Below are 13369 nucleotides of genomic sequence, written 5' to 3' on the forward strand. Positions count from 1 at the left end.
AACAGCTTCTATCTGTTGGGTTGATGAAGTTGTGTGAATATATAAAGTTGGGCTAATATAATGAAACATTTGTTTTCTGTATTTATTTGGCCTGCTCTCGCAATTAACATATCTTTGCTTGAGCAGCCCCTATTAAAATACCATGATCAGCGGGAGCCTGAAGTATCAATTGTATGGTGTAAAGCATAGCGTGGTACTTCTTAAGATATGGTGTTACTGTGCACACAGCACACCCAACTATCGACCAAGCTCCGTGGCGCTAAGATTAGATAACCAAGAAGGCACCACAGTCGTGACTTGCGACCCCGCGGTTACCATCTTCTCCCTCCTTCCCTTCAAAGAATATAACCTCGCACTCCCTCCTCATACACTACTGGTGCCATATATTGAATGGCATGACCCATATACAGCCATGACTGAGATAATAAGCGGCCAGGTACCGCCTCTTATCCTTGGGCCTTCTGACAAAGAGAAGAAATACGACCGCCAGCTCCGATTATGGGCAGCAAACGGCCAACAGGCTCTAGAGGATGCCCATATTTGCCTGATAAACTCGGGTTCGGGAACTACAGGTGTTGAAACCTTGAAGAATCTTGTTCTCCCAGGTAATTATTTACTTTCCCCTTAGTAAGATGGTGCCAAGCTGACCTTGGTTCAGGAATTGGCCTGTTCACAATCGTCGACGACAAATCCGTGGAGGAGTCCGATCTGGGTGTCAATTTCTTCTTGGAAGAAGCAAGTTTGGGAAGGCCTCGCGCTGAATGCTGCACAGAGCTTCTCGCCGAGCTCAACCCAGACGCTACAGGCCATTGGGCGTCCAGCTTCGATGAACATTCGGCGTTTACGCTTGTCTTGTACACGACCCCAATCGACGACGAACTCCTCAAAACCGTCAAAAACTACTGCCATATCCACAAAGTACCACTAGTGTCCATCAATTCCCTCGGGTTCTACTCCTACTTCAATATTACCTTCAATGGCAACTTCCCCATAGCTGACACTCATCCCGATTCAACGGCAACCACAGACCTGAGGCTCTTGACTCCTTGGCCAGAGCTAATAGAGTTTGCCCAAGAGTTGACTATTGATATCGACAATCTCAGTGCCCACAAGCATGGACATGTCCCTTACGTAGCACTTCTGCTGCATTACTTGGAGGAATGGAAAGCCGAGAACTCAGGAAGCGTACCTCAATCGTATGCCGACAAAGTTAAGTTCCGGAAGATAGTAGCAGCTGGAGCACGTACCGATAGCCCCGAGGGAGCTGAAGAGAACTATGATGAAGCTACAGCTGCTGTATTGAAGACCGTGTCGTTGCCTGGTCTTCCTAGCTCTGTTAGGGAAGTTTTTGAGTATCAGCCAAATCAAGTAAGATATTCCAATCCACTGGGAAGAAAATAATCTAACGTGATAGGATGAGGCGAAATCTGGGTTCTGGATTATTACAGAGGCAATTAAGCAGTTTCACGCGAAACATGGTGCCCTCCCCTTGCCCGGATCGGTTCCAGATATGAAGGCCGAGTCGGAGGTCTATATCCAGCTTCAAAGCATATATAAGAAAAAAGCCCGACAGGATGTTGATGAAATTTTGGAAATTTTGGGCACTATCCCCAACGGAAACGAGGTTGAGAAGGAAGAAGTTGAGACATATTGCAAGAATGCTGCATTTATCAAACTTGTCCGGGAGTCAGCGCCAGATACTGACAGAATAAAACAACTTGCAGGTAAGCCGTTGCAAACTACCACCTCACCTACTCAAGGCTAATATTCAATCAAAGACTCGGAGCTAAATGCAGAATTCGAGCTGCAACCAACACTATTACCCGTCTACCTCGCCCTCAAAGGCAGCGAGTCCGCAAAACCAGAAGCAGGCGCGGCCGCGGCATCAGCACCCCAGATTTTGAGCGAAATATCCAAGATCGTCCCAGATGCAGCCAGTGATGATAGGCTCGCCCGAGTGGCAACTGAAGTAGCTCGAGCACAGGGTGGCGAGCTACACAACATTGCGGCTCTGACTGGTGGTATGGTGGCCCAGGAAGTGATCAAAATCATTACGAAGCAGTATATTCCCATCGACAACACGTGCGTGTTTGATGGGATTGTGAGTCGCTCTCAGATTTTCAGGATCTAGCCTGTCATGGTTAAAACTTGGGATCTGAGGATAGGGTCACTTGGAGCTACATATATTCATGAGTGAGTATCAACGGATGGCGTTTGCTGCGGTTTAGCGTGTTTTCTCGCACCACACAATGATGTTGATAAGGTGTATTCAGATGAAGAGTTGGGTCGCGGTGGAGGCCCAATGCTCCACTGCCAAAACCTGGGAGGTGAAGAAACCATAAGAGTTCGGTTATTGCAAGTTGCCAGCTGCAGTAATACTTTACAAGATGGAAAACACAATGGAAAATGACTAGGCAACGTGCATCATTATGTAGACTGTTATAAAGCTAGGAGAGCGAATTACCGAAGGCCCAGAGGCCGTGGATTCCATTTCTGCTACCTAACAATCCAGTCTTTGCCTTGACTATTTTTCCTCCTTATTGCGAGATACCAATAAGAAATTCGTGAATATGTAAAAACATAAATAGGTATATGATGGCCCCATACATCAGTCCTGCCAAAGGTATAAACATATACCAGGAATCCAAGCCCTTTCATCCATGTTCAAAACACCCTGACGCCTATCCAACAAGCAGTCCAGTCGTAGATACATCGCGTGCCCCAGAGCAAGGTAAAATTATCCTTGGTTCATCATGTAGCTGTTATCGTATTGCCCCTGGCCATATTGCATACCTTCGTCATCCCCATTCGGCATCCCGTCAAACGGCATATCAAGACCGTCCGGCAAGTTGCCCCAGAGCATCCCATCCAAGTCCCATATGCTCTGGTTGTCAAGGAGCATCCCCTCCTCCATCATCATCTCCGTTATCTGCTGCGCTTGTTGGGCGTGATGTGCCCTCTCCGTGCCAGGCGACATGTCACTATCAGCGATATGCTGGTACGCTTGTCCGCTCCCATCTCCGGACTCCATCTGACCGTCCCGTTGCGCTTGCAGCCTCGGGCTTCCCTGGCGCGTAATAGGCCCCTTACTCGCCTCATACATCCGGCCGACTACCTCCCTGCTCCGCCTCGCAGCCAGACTCCAGTCCGCCATGTCGGCAAAGCACTCCAGCACAATCTCGATCTGGCGTTGCCATTCCCTCACCATAGACGTGTTCCCGCTCTCCCAGAACATGCTGACTAGAGGGATCATAGACGCCTGGTACATGAACCACACCGCATTCCAGCCGGACATCTGGTTCTGCGTCCACTCTCGGGAGATGTCATCGATAGTTTGCTTAGCCATCGCGCGACAAAGCTCGACGGCACTGAGTTCCTCGACTGTGGGGTGGTAGTTTGCGCCGCGGTTGGCGAGGTTGAGAAGCACGGGGCGGTGGAGCACAATGCGTATGTTCTGGTATCGCCATTTCAGCACGCAGCGCGCTGTATATAGGGCTTCTGGGCAGGGGTCTGTGGAGCGCAGGACCCAGGGGAGTTTGTCGGACCATTCGACGAGTTGCGCATCGAGTTTGCTGCGTTCCTCTGCACGGGGGAGAGGGGATAGAGCCATTGTGTCTTGGATCTGAGTGGCTATCCTGGCGAACTTGATGTTCTCAATCAGGGGAACTACGCGGATGTGTTGGCCAGTGGTGGAGTTTTCATTCTGGATACTGGTTAGCATAAGTGGAGTCATGGGATATGTGAGAAGACCTACAGCATCATTGGCGCCCTCGGGTGGTCGGATGGTGACCGCTGGACCCAACCTACCCAGTGAAGGGCGTCCGAGGGTCATTGACGCCCAAGTGTCTAGACAGAATAAACTCCACCATGTTCGACGCCGCAAATCGGCTAGCATCTTCTCTCTTTCACCGCCATTCACATCTACGCCATGCTCTCGATGGAGGCCAAGTGCACATGCCATCCGCAAAGCAGCACCAGTAATGGCATTCGCCATATTTGGTCGATTGATATAGTGTAGATAATAGCCTCCTGTCAATATCAAGGCCTGTAGAGTTTCCAAATGCCCTTCTCCAAAGCAATCCAAGTTGAGATGGTCCCGAGATCGCTCGTAAAAGTTCATGTGATTGTGGTCATCCGATTTCATCGCTGCAATGCTGCCCATGGCAAATACCATATTTAATAAGGCAAGCCATGGGGAATCATGGCGTTGACCACCCAGGTAATCGGCTCGAAAGGATGGCTCATCAAGCATAGGAATGAAAATTTGAACTCTGTTGAAGTACGCGTCGATAAGAGTCTGCCCCTCCGAAGACCAGGCTATCCGGGAAGACGGCCGAGGTGTCGGATTGTGTCGCGGGTTTGGATTGTTGCTCTGTCGGACCTGAACTGTGCGTCGATTTTCCGCCGTTGGTGGCATGAGATACGATCGTAACCTCGGGGATACCTTGACCATAACCATAAGGGCAGCTTTGATCGAGGATGCCCCCAGATACGACGATTGCCGGTCCACTGAGAGTGACAAGGCGTTCACATCGTCAGACTCGGAGGGTATAGCCTCCCGATTCCGCCTCTCCTCATCCCATTCTGTGTCCTGGCTTGGTATTTGTTCGAGGGTTGCAAGGCTTCTGTCCTCTTCCACGCCCGAGCTGTTGGGTGATCGATATTCCTGTGTCGTTGCAGAGTTCATGGAGCCCGCTGGTGAGGTCTGGGATATGGACGCCGCACTCGCGCGATGATCGAGGATCGAAACGAGCTCATGCCGTGATAGTGGTAATAATGACTGGACATCTGTGTTGGGGTATAGCTTCTTTAGAATAGAGCGGCATTCGTCTAGCGACTGTTGCAGTGCATCGAGAGTTCTGTGCAAGAAATCAGTGACGGTATGCGAGCTTGGACAAGGTGGTACTACTTCCGCGAGGGTATTACTCTCTGCCTGTGCTTGTCATAGTAGCACGGCTTCGGAGAACGACACCCCAAGCATTGTCCGCAGGGCTGCCTCCCATCGCATCGAATTTTGCGCCGTTTGCATTCAGCACAGGCATGAGGGGTCGTTATTCTCTTCGAGTTTCCATTCGCTGGGGGCTTCGGAGCTTCCTGGGCCACCTCGGCAGCAGGTCGCGGTGGAGCAAGGCCTTGAACTATTGCAATATTAGCGGCGAGGAGCGGCTCGATGTTCGTCTGATCGTCTACATACATGTATGGAACATAGCGTTCGCAGGCTCGCTGGCGGGACGCATGGGGAGCGATGTCGGTCGAGAGAATTCGACCCTTTGATGTTTCCACGGGTACTGATAAGCGGGGAAACACAGAGGACCACGAAACGAGGTGACGAGGTCGCGGCGGCTGGGATTCGACAAGTGTTGAAGAGGGCACAGTGTAGAGGGAATCACAAGAAGTGAAGGTAAATGTACGCCGAAGGAGGGGAAAAGAAGTGGTCGGTCGGCCAGCCCATCCGGTAGTTGGTCCTGTAGAGTACAAAGTATGTATGGTACTATATGTATGCTCAGTACAGTACGGTGGTGCGGCGCAAAACTGTAAATCTGCTGTACTGTGTAGTGGAATATATGCACTCTCATAGACCTCAGTAAGTGCAAATTCGGGTCTCACTGTCGGAATAGCCCCATAATAATACTGGTGGAGATGTAAAGTTGTGTACGCATGTACAGCATAGTAATCCGGGGATGCATCGTAGGTACCTGACTGTACTTCTCCAGACACGGCACCACGACGGGGAAGGGGAAGAGGAAGCAGACAAGGCCCAATAGGAGAATTATAGCTACATGCACTACAAAGTACATGCCCTCATACTTCAGCACTTCAGTTCTCTGTGGTGGCTCCGTCGCCTTGGGGAAAATATCCACCCATCAACGATGTGATATCGACGGCGTCTTGACTGGGAACGCCAGGAAAACCCCAGCGTCGTGCCGATTGTGGAGATGCGCCGGGCGCGCCAGCCAGTTACTGTTGCTAGTCGACTGCAGTCACTACTGGAGTAGGAGTTAGTATACTTTGGTATAGTACAGCTGCCTCCACTCCTACCCCACACAACGCTTCGTTCATCGTTCTGATCTTCACTTCTTCAGGGTCTGATGTGTTGAAGGTCCAGTATTTTGAAGGGGTCCAAGTGGGACAACCAATTTGCGAAGGGAAATACATCTCGAGTCTGAGAGCGCATCAGCACAACGTCTCACCACAATATACTACGCTTTGTGAGGATGATCTCGCCCAGTCCCCCCGCACATGTGCCAAGTCTGGGCTTTCCCTTGTCATCGCGAGTTTTCGTGGATTGTATGAATTTGCCTCGCTATAGTCAGCATAGTCGATGCCACGTTTTGCTCCTCCTGTTAGATTGCAACTCTGTGCGTTGGAGAAGTGTGTGTGCCACAGAAAATCATCTCTTCTTTAAGCCCCCCGGATCGGTTGCGCGAGTACCCATGGAACATTCGAACCTTCCATGGGATGTGGAGTTCGACGAGGGACGAGCGTTTTGTACTTTAGGTGCTTCCAATATAGTGCTACATGGTGTAAGTTAGCTTCGATAGGATAACAGGACAAAGACAAACAATACCGTGAGTAATACGATTTCACCGCATACTAGAGAGGTAACTCTCTCTTGGGGACAAAACGATGAGTATCAAATCCAATAATATATATCGATTCATACTATCAAACACTTATTCATCCAGATATATAGATCGAGCAATAGTTGATAGAGGAATAGTTGCAATGGGCAAAGGCTTGGCTAGAGTGTACCCCACCATTCTCCAGTCTCGTGCACTAGCGGCCGCCCCCACCTTCTCCTCCATGATACTGTAGGTTGCGAATTGGCGTACAACCTTCACATGTGCTCAACCGCCTTTCCTCTCGCTCACAATACGCGGAAGAGAGGGGACGACAATGTTAATATTTGATTTGTGAAGACTTGGTTCTTGTTGAGCCTTTTTGTCAACTGTGCAACGAATTCTGCTATGATGGAGTGTGGCCTTCGGTGCAACACTCTGGCTTGCCGTAAGGAGCTCAGTGAAGAAGCCATTGTTACAACTTGCAGGTATGCTATGGCTAGGGGAATTGTGCCGTAATCCATCTATTGTATACTGACTAACACAACATAGCCATGTCTTCTGCCTCGATTGCGCCAATCGACTTCTATTGGCCAATGGATCGAATCGCATAGTTTGTCCAGCATGCGATCAACATCTCGCCAATGAAGATGATGTGGCAAGAGCAAAGCTCCATCCAAGTGAAGACTATAAAACAAGCGTTCTCAGTGGCTTAAACCCAAATACGATCATGGAGTGTGCTGGACGAGCCATGAATTTCTGGGCCTACCAGACATCACAAGAAATGTAGGTGCGTCTGGGCCATTACTATTCACGGTAGCTAACCTGCCTCCAGTTTGTATCAAGGGATGCAGGCACGAGTTCTTACAGATAGATACAATAAATTGAAAGGCCAAATCGATTCGATTGTCCGCGACGCTAATAACGAGATGTCAGCATTGAGGACCGAGCTTGACAGTAAGTTGAATGGTAAAGTCTTCTTTTATGAGACCAAGCTTATCTCTTGACAAAGATGCGATGACTGATCTCAACAATGCTCAAAAGAAAAACCATGAACTGGCCCAATCTTTGCATGCAAAATCGAAGCAGCAGGCTCATACGCAGGAGCTTTACGATAAACTGAAGCGTCGAGATCAAATGAGCCAGGTCCAGAATGCAGCATCTGACGCAGTGGATCAAACGATTCAAGGTTCAGCAACTGCAAATGGATATTCCGACCACTTCAGAAAAGCCAATGACCCACCTTTTCGACCTCCTGTTTTCCCATCGCTGCAAGGAAACTCAATGGGCCCGCCACCTGTTCCAACATCGATGCCGCTGCCTAGCGTAGCTGGTCGAACTGGATTGAGCAATGGGTGGATTGGCTTTACTAGCCAGGGGAATAATAACCAGGGCATTTTTTCCCACCCCTTTACTCAAGCTGCAATGCTGATTATTTATACAGGTCATGTCGTTGCACACACACCTTCGAGCCAGCGGCAAAGACTTATCGGCGAGCCCAACGTTGGGATAGCTGTATCCAACATGAACTCTCGTAGCCTCAGCACCCCTATGCAGCCTCGACATTCCCCAGCACGAGGTCTGTTTGGAGGCATGAGGTCCAGTGGATCAGGTGGAAACGGCTTCGCTGGGTACGGGATGAGCGCTGGATTGAAGGTCAGCCACACACCACCACTGGGAGTTGAGGGGATGCGAAGTATGAGCAGGACTGGACCCATGCCAAGAGGTATGGCTCTCAATCTCCCCTCCCGCAAAACCTATCTAATTAATTCTCAATAGTTGCCCAAAGGCCAGCCTCAGCTAACTTCATGGGTGGCCGCTCGTCAGTATACGGAGAGGGTCCTGGACTCGGCAACCAAGGAGGGTTCTACTAACTTATCGCTATCAGATAACAATACATAACACCTTGCTATACAGATATGCTACACACGCACTAACTGGTTGAACAATAGAATGTCACGCTCTTCATGTACTTTAGAAGTGCCAGAACGGCGGGATGTTTATGTCCCTAGCTTGCTTTAGAGAAACTAGGCAGCGGTGAAGCCGTTCGGGGCTGACTACATCAAAAATAGCTTATCTACAATTGCCAAATGCGTCCATACTTGAAAATAAACGTGCTCCGCCCACGATCGCTGAATGGAACGGCCAGCACCCTGTGGGCGCCCTTCCTGACGGCCAAATCGGGTCCCAGACTACGACACTTGCATTCTGGGAGGTTTAAAACGCCTATTCTCAGTAAATAGTGCGAGATGTAGATGTTTAGTTAGCTGTTAGCAATTATACAGTACATTTATATACAGATAATCGTAAGGATATGATTTTCGATGGCTGCTTTGTACTGCAGAGAACAAGAACAGTACGTATCTTACATACTACACGCGGATATTTGAACGCTGCAGGGTAAATTTCTAGTTTAACGGCTTCAACACAATCTTCCACTCACTAGCAGTTTCGGATAAGGCCGATCTATTTCTGGCATATTTTATAATAATACGGTCAACCTTCAAACCAATCAACGGTCAAAATATGCACCCTTGCCCGCGCAGATACGCCATAATCATCATAATAATACAACTTCCCTATTCGGTGAATTCGCTGGGAATACGAACAATCTAATACAGCCATACAACTCCTCCCCGCTCCTCCCCCCTCATCGCCACACGTAAGCTACGCCGCAATCCTTCAAGCCGTGGAGATTTCTTTTCCGTTTCCCAATACCTTCGTTCCCGCTCAATTGTCTGCTCAACCACATTCGTTTCCACAGCCGCGTCCCCGGTCAAGAACCGCCATCCCTCGTTTCAGGCACTCGTCATCGCCCTAATCCATCAAGACACCCACGCCATTTTGACTGTTTTCCTCGATCAAACAGACAGAACGGCCTCATTGGGAGCTTGAACAACCTGCTACTATAAAATATATATCGCCACCCTCATGGGTAAACGTATGGCTGGACCCTCCACCACTTCACATTCGCCCACGATGCTAATTATTTGTCGCAGACCGATGGGGAGTCATACTGGACGCGGGTTCGTCAGGGACTCGAGCGCACATATATAAATGGCGGCATAGCGACTATGCGAAGGAGAAGGCCTCGTCGAAAGATTTGAAGAGCCTGCCGCATCTCAAGACACACAAGAAATGGACCAAAAAGATACACCCCGGCATTTCGACATTCGGCGAGCGGCCAACAGATGTCGGAGAAGACCACTTGAAGGAATTACTCGACCATGCTCTCGATATCGTACCGGCTGATCAGGTCGCGGACACGCCAATATTTCTGATGGCAACAGCTGGGATGCGCCTGCTTCCTCCTATACAACAAGCTGCACTTCTACGCGAAGTCTGTACATATGCAAGAGCCAACACGAAGTTCTCGCTACCCGATTGCGACCTACACATTCAGATTATTCCTGGGGAGACAGAGGGTTTGTACGGCTGGATCGCAGCAAACTACCTTGTTGGTGGCTTCGACACGCCCGAAGAACACGCTCATGGAAAAGACCACCACACGTATGGATTTCTCGATATGGGCGGTGCTTCAGCACAAATTGCATTTGCACCCAATGCAACAGAGGCACAGAAGCATGCGGACGATTTAAAACTACTACGAATGCGAACCCTGGATGGAGTGGTGTCGGAATATAAAGTCTTCGTTGCGAGTTGGCTGGGATTTGGCGTCAACCAGGCGAGACAGCGATATGTATCAGCATTAGTTGACTCGGTGGACTCGAGCAAATCCTTGGAAATCCCAGATCCATGTATAGTCACCGGTCTGACATTGTCAGTTGATGGCACCATTCTGGATCCGGATGCGGCGCGGCACGGTTCGAAGCCATACTTAACAGGTCAAGGTTCATTCACCGAGTGTTTGAAGAAGACATATCCATTGCTTGAAAAAGATGCAGCATGCATAGACGAACCATGTCTAATTAACGGACAGCACGTACCAGCCATCGACTTCGATGTAAATCACTTCATTGGAGTCTCGGAATACTGGCATACAACGCACGAATTCTTTCAACTGTCCCATAACGAAGAGAGTTATGATTTTACAAAATTTCAAAGCCGAGTACGAGAGTTTTGTAATTTGGACTGGGATGAAATCGAGCGAGGCGTCGATACAAAAAAGTGGGGGAAGAAAGTGGATGAGAAAGCCGCCTTGGAAATATGCTTTAAAGCATCTTGGTTAACCAGCATCCTACATGAGGGCATCGGCATACCACGGCTTGGCGTTGACGGGATCCCAAAGGGCGTTAATGGAACAAACGACGCTGTCCGGAATACAAAGGAAACTGGGTATTTGGATCCCTTCCAGGCCGTGGACAAAATTGATGGTACAGAAGTCAGTTGGACTTTGGGAAAGATGGTACTCTATGCTGCCGGCCAGATAGAACCCCAAGGAAAGGATCTTCCCGTCGGCTTTGGATCCAACGTACCGTCTGGTATCTCAAGTGACTTTCAGCGGGCAGGGTCAACATATACACCATGGAAGGGCGGGGACGATGATGATGATTGGGACGACAAGATACTTCATAAGGCATCAAAGCCGTCAACCGGTCTGTTCATTATGATCTTCATACTTGGCTTCCTTTTCTACATATTCCGCAAGAAAGAGCGCCGATCGAGAGTCTACGGAAAGATATCCTCAGCCATACGCCGTAGCAGAAATAAGAAAGGCGGGCGCAGCTTCTTCAGTGCCAGCAAATTGTTCGGCCGCAAGTCTGGCTACTACGAAAGGGTCCTCGAAGAAGGGGATGGAGTCAATGACTTTGAATTGGCCGATGTGGACTCCGATGATAGCAATGAGGCATCTGATGGCAGCGAAGGCAGCAGCGGCGCACGTGCCTCTGGCTTGGCAACCCCTAAACTCAACGTCGTCAACTACGGAGATGGAAACTTTTTCAGCCCCGTTGGTACTCATGGCTTTCATGCCGATGGCAGCTTAACGTCGAATCATTTACTACCCAATGCTATGGACAGGAGCGGCTTGGTTGTGAGAACTGAGTCAAGGGAGAGATTAGCGCCAAGCTTGACAAGCGTGGGATCAGGAAGGAGCAGGAGTAGGGCTGGGAGTCCGACGAGAAAAAGCCCCTTAATGAGCCCCGTGGACGAGGATTGAAGGAGGTTAAGTGTTTTTATTCTTGTTTCAATATAATAGTGTACGGGTTTTTATTAGTAGCGTGGCGCTTATTCTGTGGGCAGTGGCATACGGTGTTTGTGGCATATGGCAAGGAATCGGGTTGGCGTCTCTTCATGTGCCATGGTGGATGGCATTTATATCACGATACTTTTGGAACCGAACTGGGTGGTCGGCAGCAGCATGTATGTATGTTAGCATAGTAAGTAATTACTTAAATTAAAGCATCTAGTTGCTGTCTTGCATAGCTTGTTTATATATACACAACTGTTGTATAAAATCCTCGTAAATGTCCCAAATCTTCGTCTCCAATATGACGATAACATCTGCAATCCGTTCAATCTCTCTATTCGCCGGGGATATCAAGGTTTTACAGCCCATCTCATTTCTCAGGTCACACCCCTCACTCTAGGGTTTCGGAAGTGGCATCTTGATGAAGGATGACTCCTCGGCTGCCAGACTAGAAACCCCATTTTGGGCACCAGCTGTGCTCTTCCAGGGTTGGTGCTCCATGCCCAATTCCATGAGTGAGCTGGCGCCGGTGACGCCGCAGGGTCTGATATCCCGCCTCCAAATGCTAGAACCCGCTCCTACAGCAGCGTGCTTCAATCTGCATCCCTCATCAAAAACTCCGGGTCGTTCTTTACCCTAGCCTCAAACTTCGTCCACCAATTTTCGAAAGCCTTCAGCGGCACTACCTCCACCCCAGCCGTCCCATTGCTTCCTGAAACCGGCACGTTTCCCGCGAAGCTCGCCAGGAAGTTGAATGCGTTTTTAATGATCCTCTGCGCTAGCACCAGCGCATCGGTTCTCTGCGCCCCGCCATCCTGCATCCTTACGAGGGCATTCCCTGGCGTGGCTGCGGCGCTACGTTGTTGTAATGTGGCATTTGAAGACGGCAGAGCTGCCATCTGGGCATTCACTGACTCGCTGGACTCGACGGATATCCCAAGGATAAGATTGCGTTCACCAGGCCCTTCGGGGGCATCCATGTCAACCTCTCCATTGATAGCGTTCGACCCGTTTCCGTTTGAGGAAGTGCCACCAACTTTAAAGATTGCACTTTCCTTTCCTGGGCCAATGCCGCCGAGAAACTTAAACTCCGGGGCCTGGCCCTCGTTGGTCGGGGAGGACGCTAGGTATACAGCCGCGGCGGTGTCTGGTGGGAGAGTGATGCCGGGGAGGAGAACGACGACAATATGTGAGAATGGGCGCGCAGGAAGGTTGAAGAGGAGTGAGGTCGGTGCCGGCGCAGTAGTGGGGGTGGTTATAATGGGACAGCCGGTCGGTATGACTCCGAAGAGTTGGGGAAGAGCCATTGCAATCCTAATATGGCGTTCTTGAGATGGCAGCAATTTCGTCGTCGCAAAAGCCGTTGCGAAATTGGCAGATATAGATGCGATCCGCGGGGTGTATATCGCCTCGTTTTCGATTAAATGGCTTCGATGAGATTATGGACACCGTCGAGGCCGTATAATATATTGTTTGAATAATCTAGACGCTTTGGAAGAACTGCCTTTGTGGTAATGATGTTGGTGGGATAGGTGCTCTACTTGTTGCGGGTAAGCTGTCTGTAGCCATTTGGATAGCTCATGAAAGTACGTACCTTGGCTTGGTGGGGTGTTCGTCCAGAAGTGCGGGGCAGAACCACTCCAAATGTCGCCGGCACCAA

General features: G+C 49.7%; 5 protein-coding genes across 5 annotated transcripts; 3 read left to right on the top strand and 2 right to left on the bottom strand.

Annotated features, from left to right (window-relative positions):
- Window positions 1-199: 199 nt before the first annotated feature.
- Window positions 200-2523, top strand: VE01_05989 (uncharacterized protein). Its single transcript, XM_059463752.1, has 4 exons — window positions 200-605; window positions 659-1368; window positions 1415-1724; window positions 1779-2523. The coding sequence occupies exons 1-4, from the start codon at window positions 413-415 to the stop codon at window positions 2129-2131; spliced, it is 1566 nt and encodes a 521-aa protein (XP_059319611.1). The 5' UTR covers window positions 200-412; the 3' UTR covers window positions 2132-2523.
- On the bottom strand, window positions 2471-6912 carry VE01_05990 (uncharacterized protein). The gene is made up of 5 exons (XM_059463753.1): window positions 6569-6912; window positions 5195-6515; window positions 4910-5138; window positions 3755-4859; window positions 2471-3703 (listed from the first exon to the last, which is right to left on the bottom strand). Exons 2-5 carry the CDS (start codon window positions 5574-5576, stop codon window positions 2738-2740), a joined length of 2682 nt encoding a protein of 893 aa, XP_059319618.1. The 5' UTR covers window positions 5577-6515; window positions 6569-6912; the 3' UTR covers window positions 2471-2737.
- Window positions 6853-8584, top strand: VE01_05991 (uncharacterized protein). The gene is made up of 6 exons (XM_059463754.1): window positions 6853-7048; window positions 7113-7346; window positions 7396-7517; window positions 7573-7953; window positions 8005-8286; window positions 8340-8584. The coding sequence occupies exons 1-6, from the start codon at window positions 6969-6971 to the stop codon at window positions 8432-8434; spliced, it is 1194 nt and encodes a 397-aa protein (XP_059319613.1). The 5' UTR covers window positions 6853-6968; the 3' UTR covers window positions 8435-8584.
- A 422-nt stretch (window positions 8585-9006) lies between these two features.
- On the top strand, window positions 9007-11922 carry YND1 (Golgi apyrase). Its single transcript, XM_018275448.2, has 2 exons — window positions 9007-9501; window positions 9560-11922. The coding sequence occupies exons 1-2, from the start codon at window positions 9492-9494 to the stop codon at window positions 11677-11679; spliced, it is 2130 nt and encodes a 709-aa protein (XP_018129407.1). The 5' UTR covers window positions 9007-9491; the 3' UTR covers window positions 11680-11922.
- VE01_05993 (uncharacterized protein) lies at window positions 11891-13357 on the bottom strand. Its single transcript, XM_018275449.2, has 2 exons — window positions 13304-13357; window positions 11891-13249 (listed from the first exon to the last, which is right to left on the bottom strand). Exon 2 carries the CDS (start codon window positions 13014-13016, stop codon window positions 12303-12305), a length of 714 nt encoding a protein of 237 aa, XP_018129408.1. The 5' UTR covers window positions 13017-13249; window positions 13304-13357; the 3' UTR covers window positions 11891-12302.
- Between the last annotated feature and the right edge of the window lie 12 nt (window positions 13358-13369).

This window comes from Pseudogymnoascus verrucosus (assembly GCF_001662655.1).
Source record: "Pseudogymnoascus verrucosus strain UAMH 10579 unplaced genomic scaffold scaffold_29, whole genome shotgun sequence".
NCBI classification, from domain to species: domain Eukaryota; kingdom Fungi; phylum Ascomycota; class Leotiomycetes; order Thelebolales; family Thelebolaceae; genus Pseudogymnoascus; species Pseudogymnoascus verrucosus.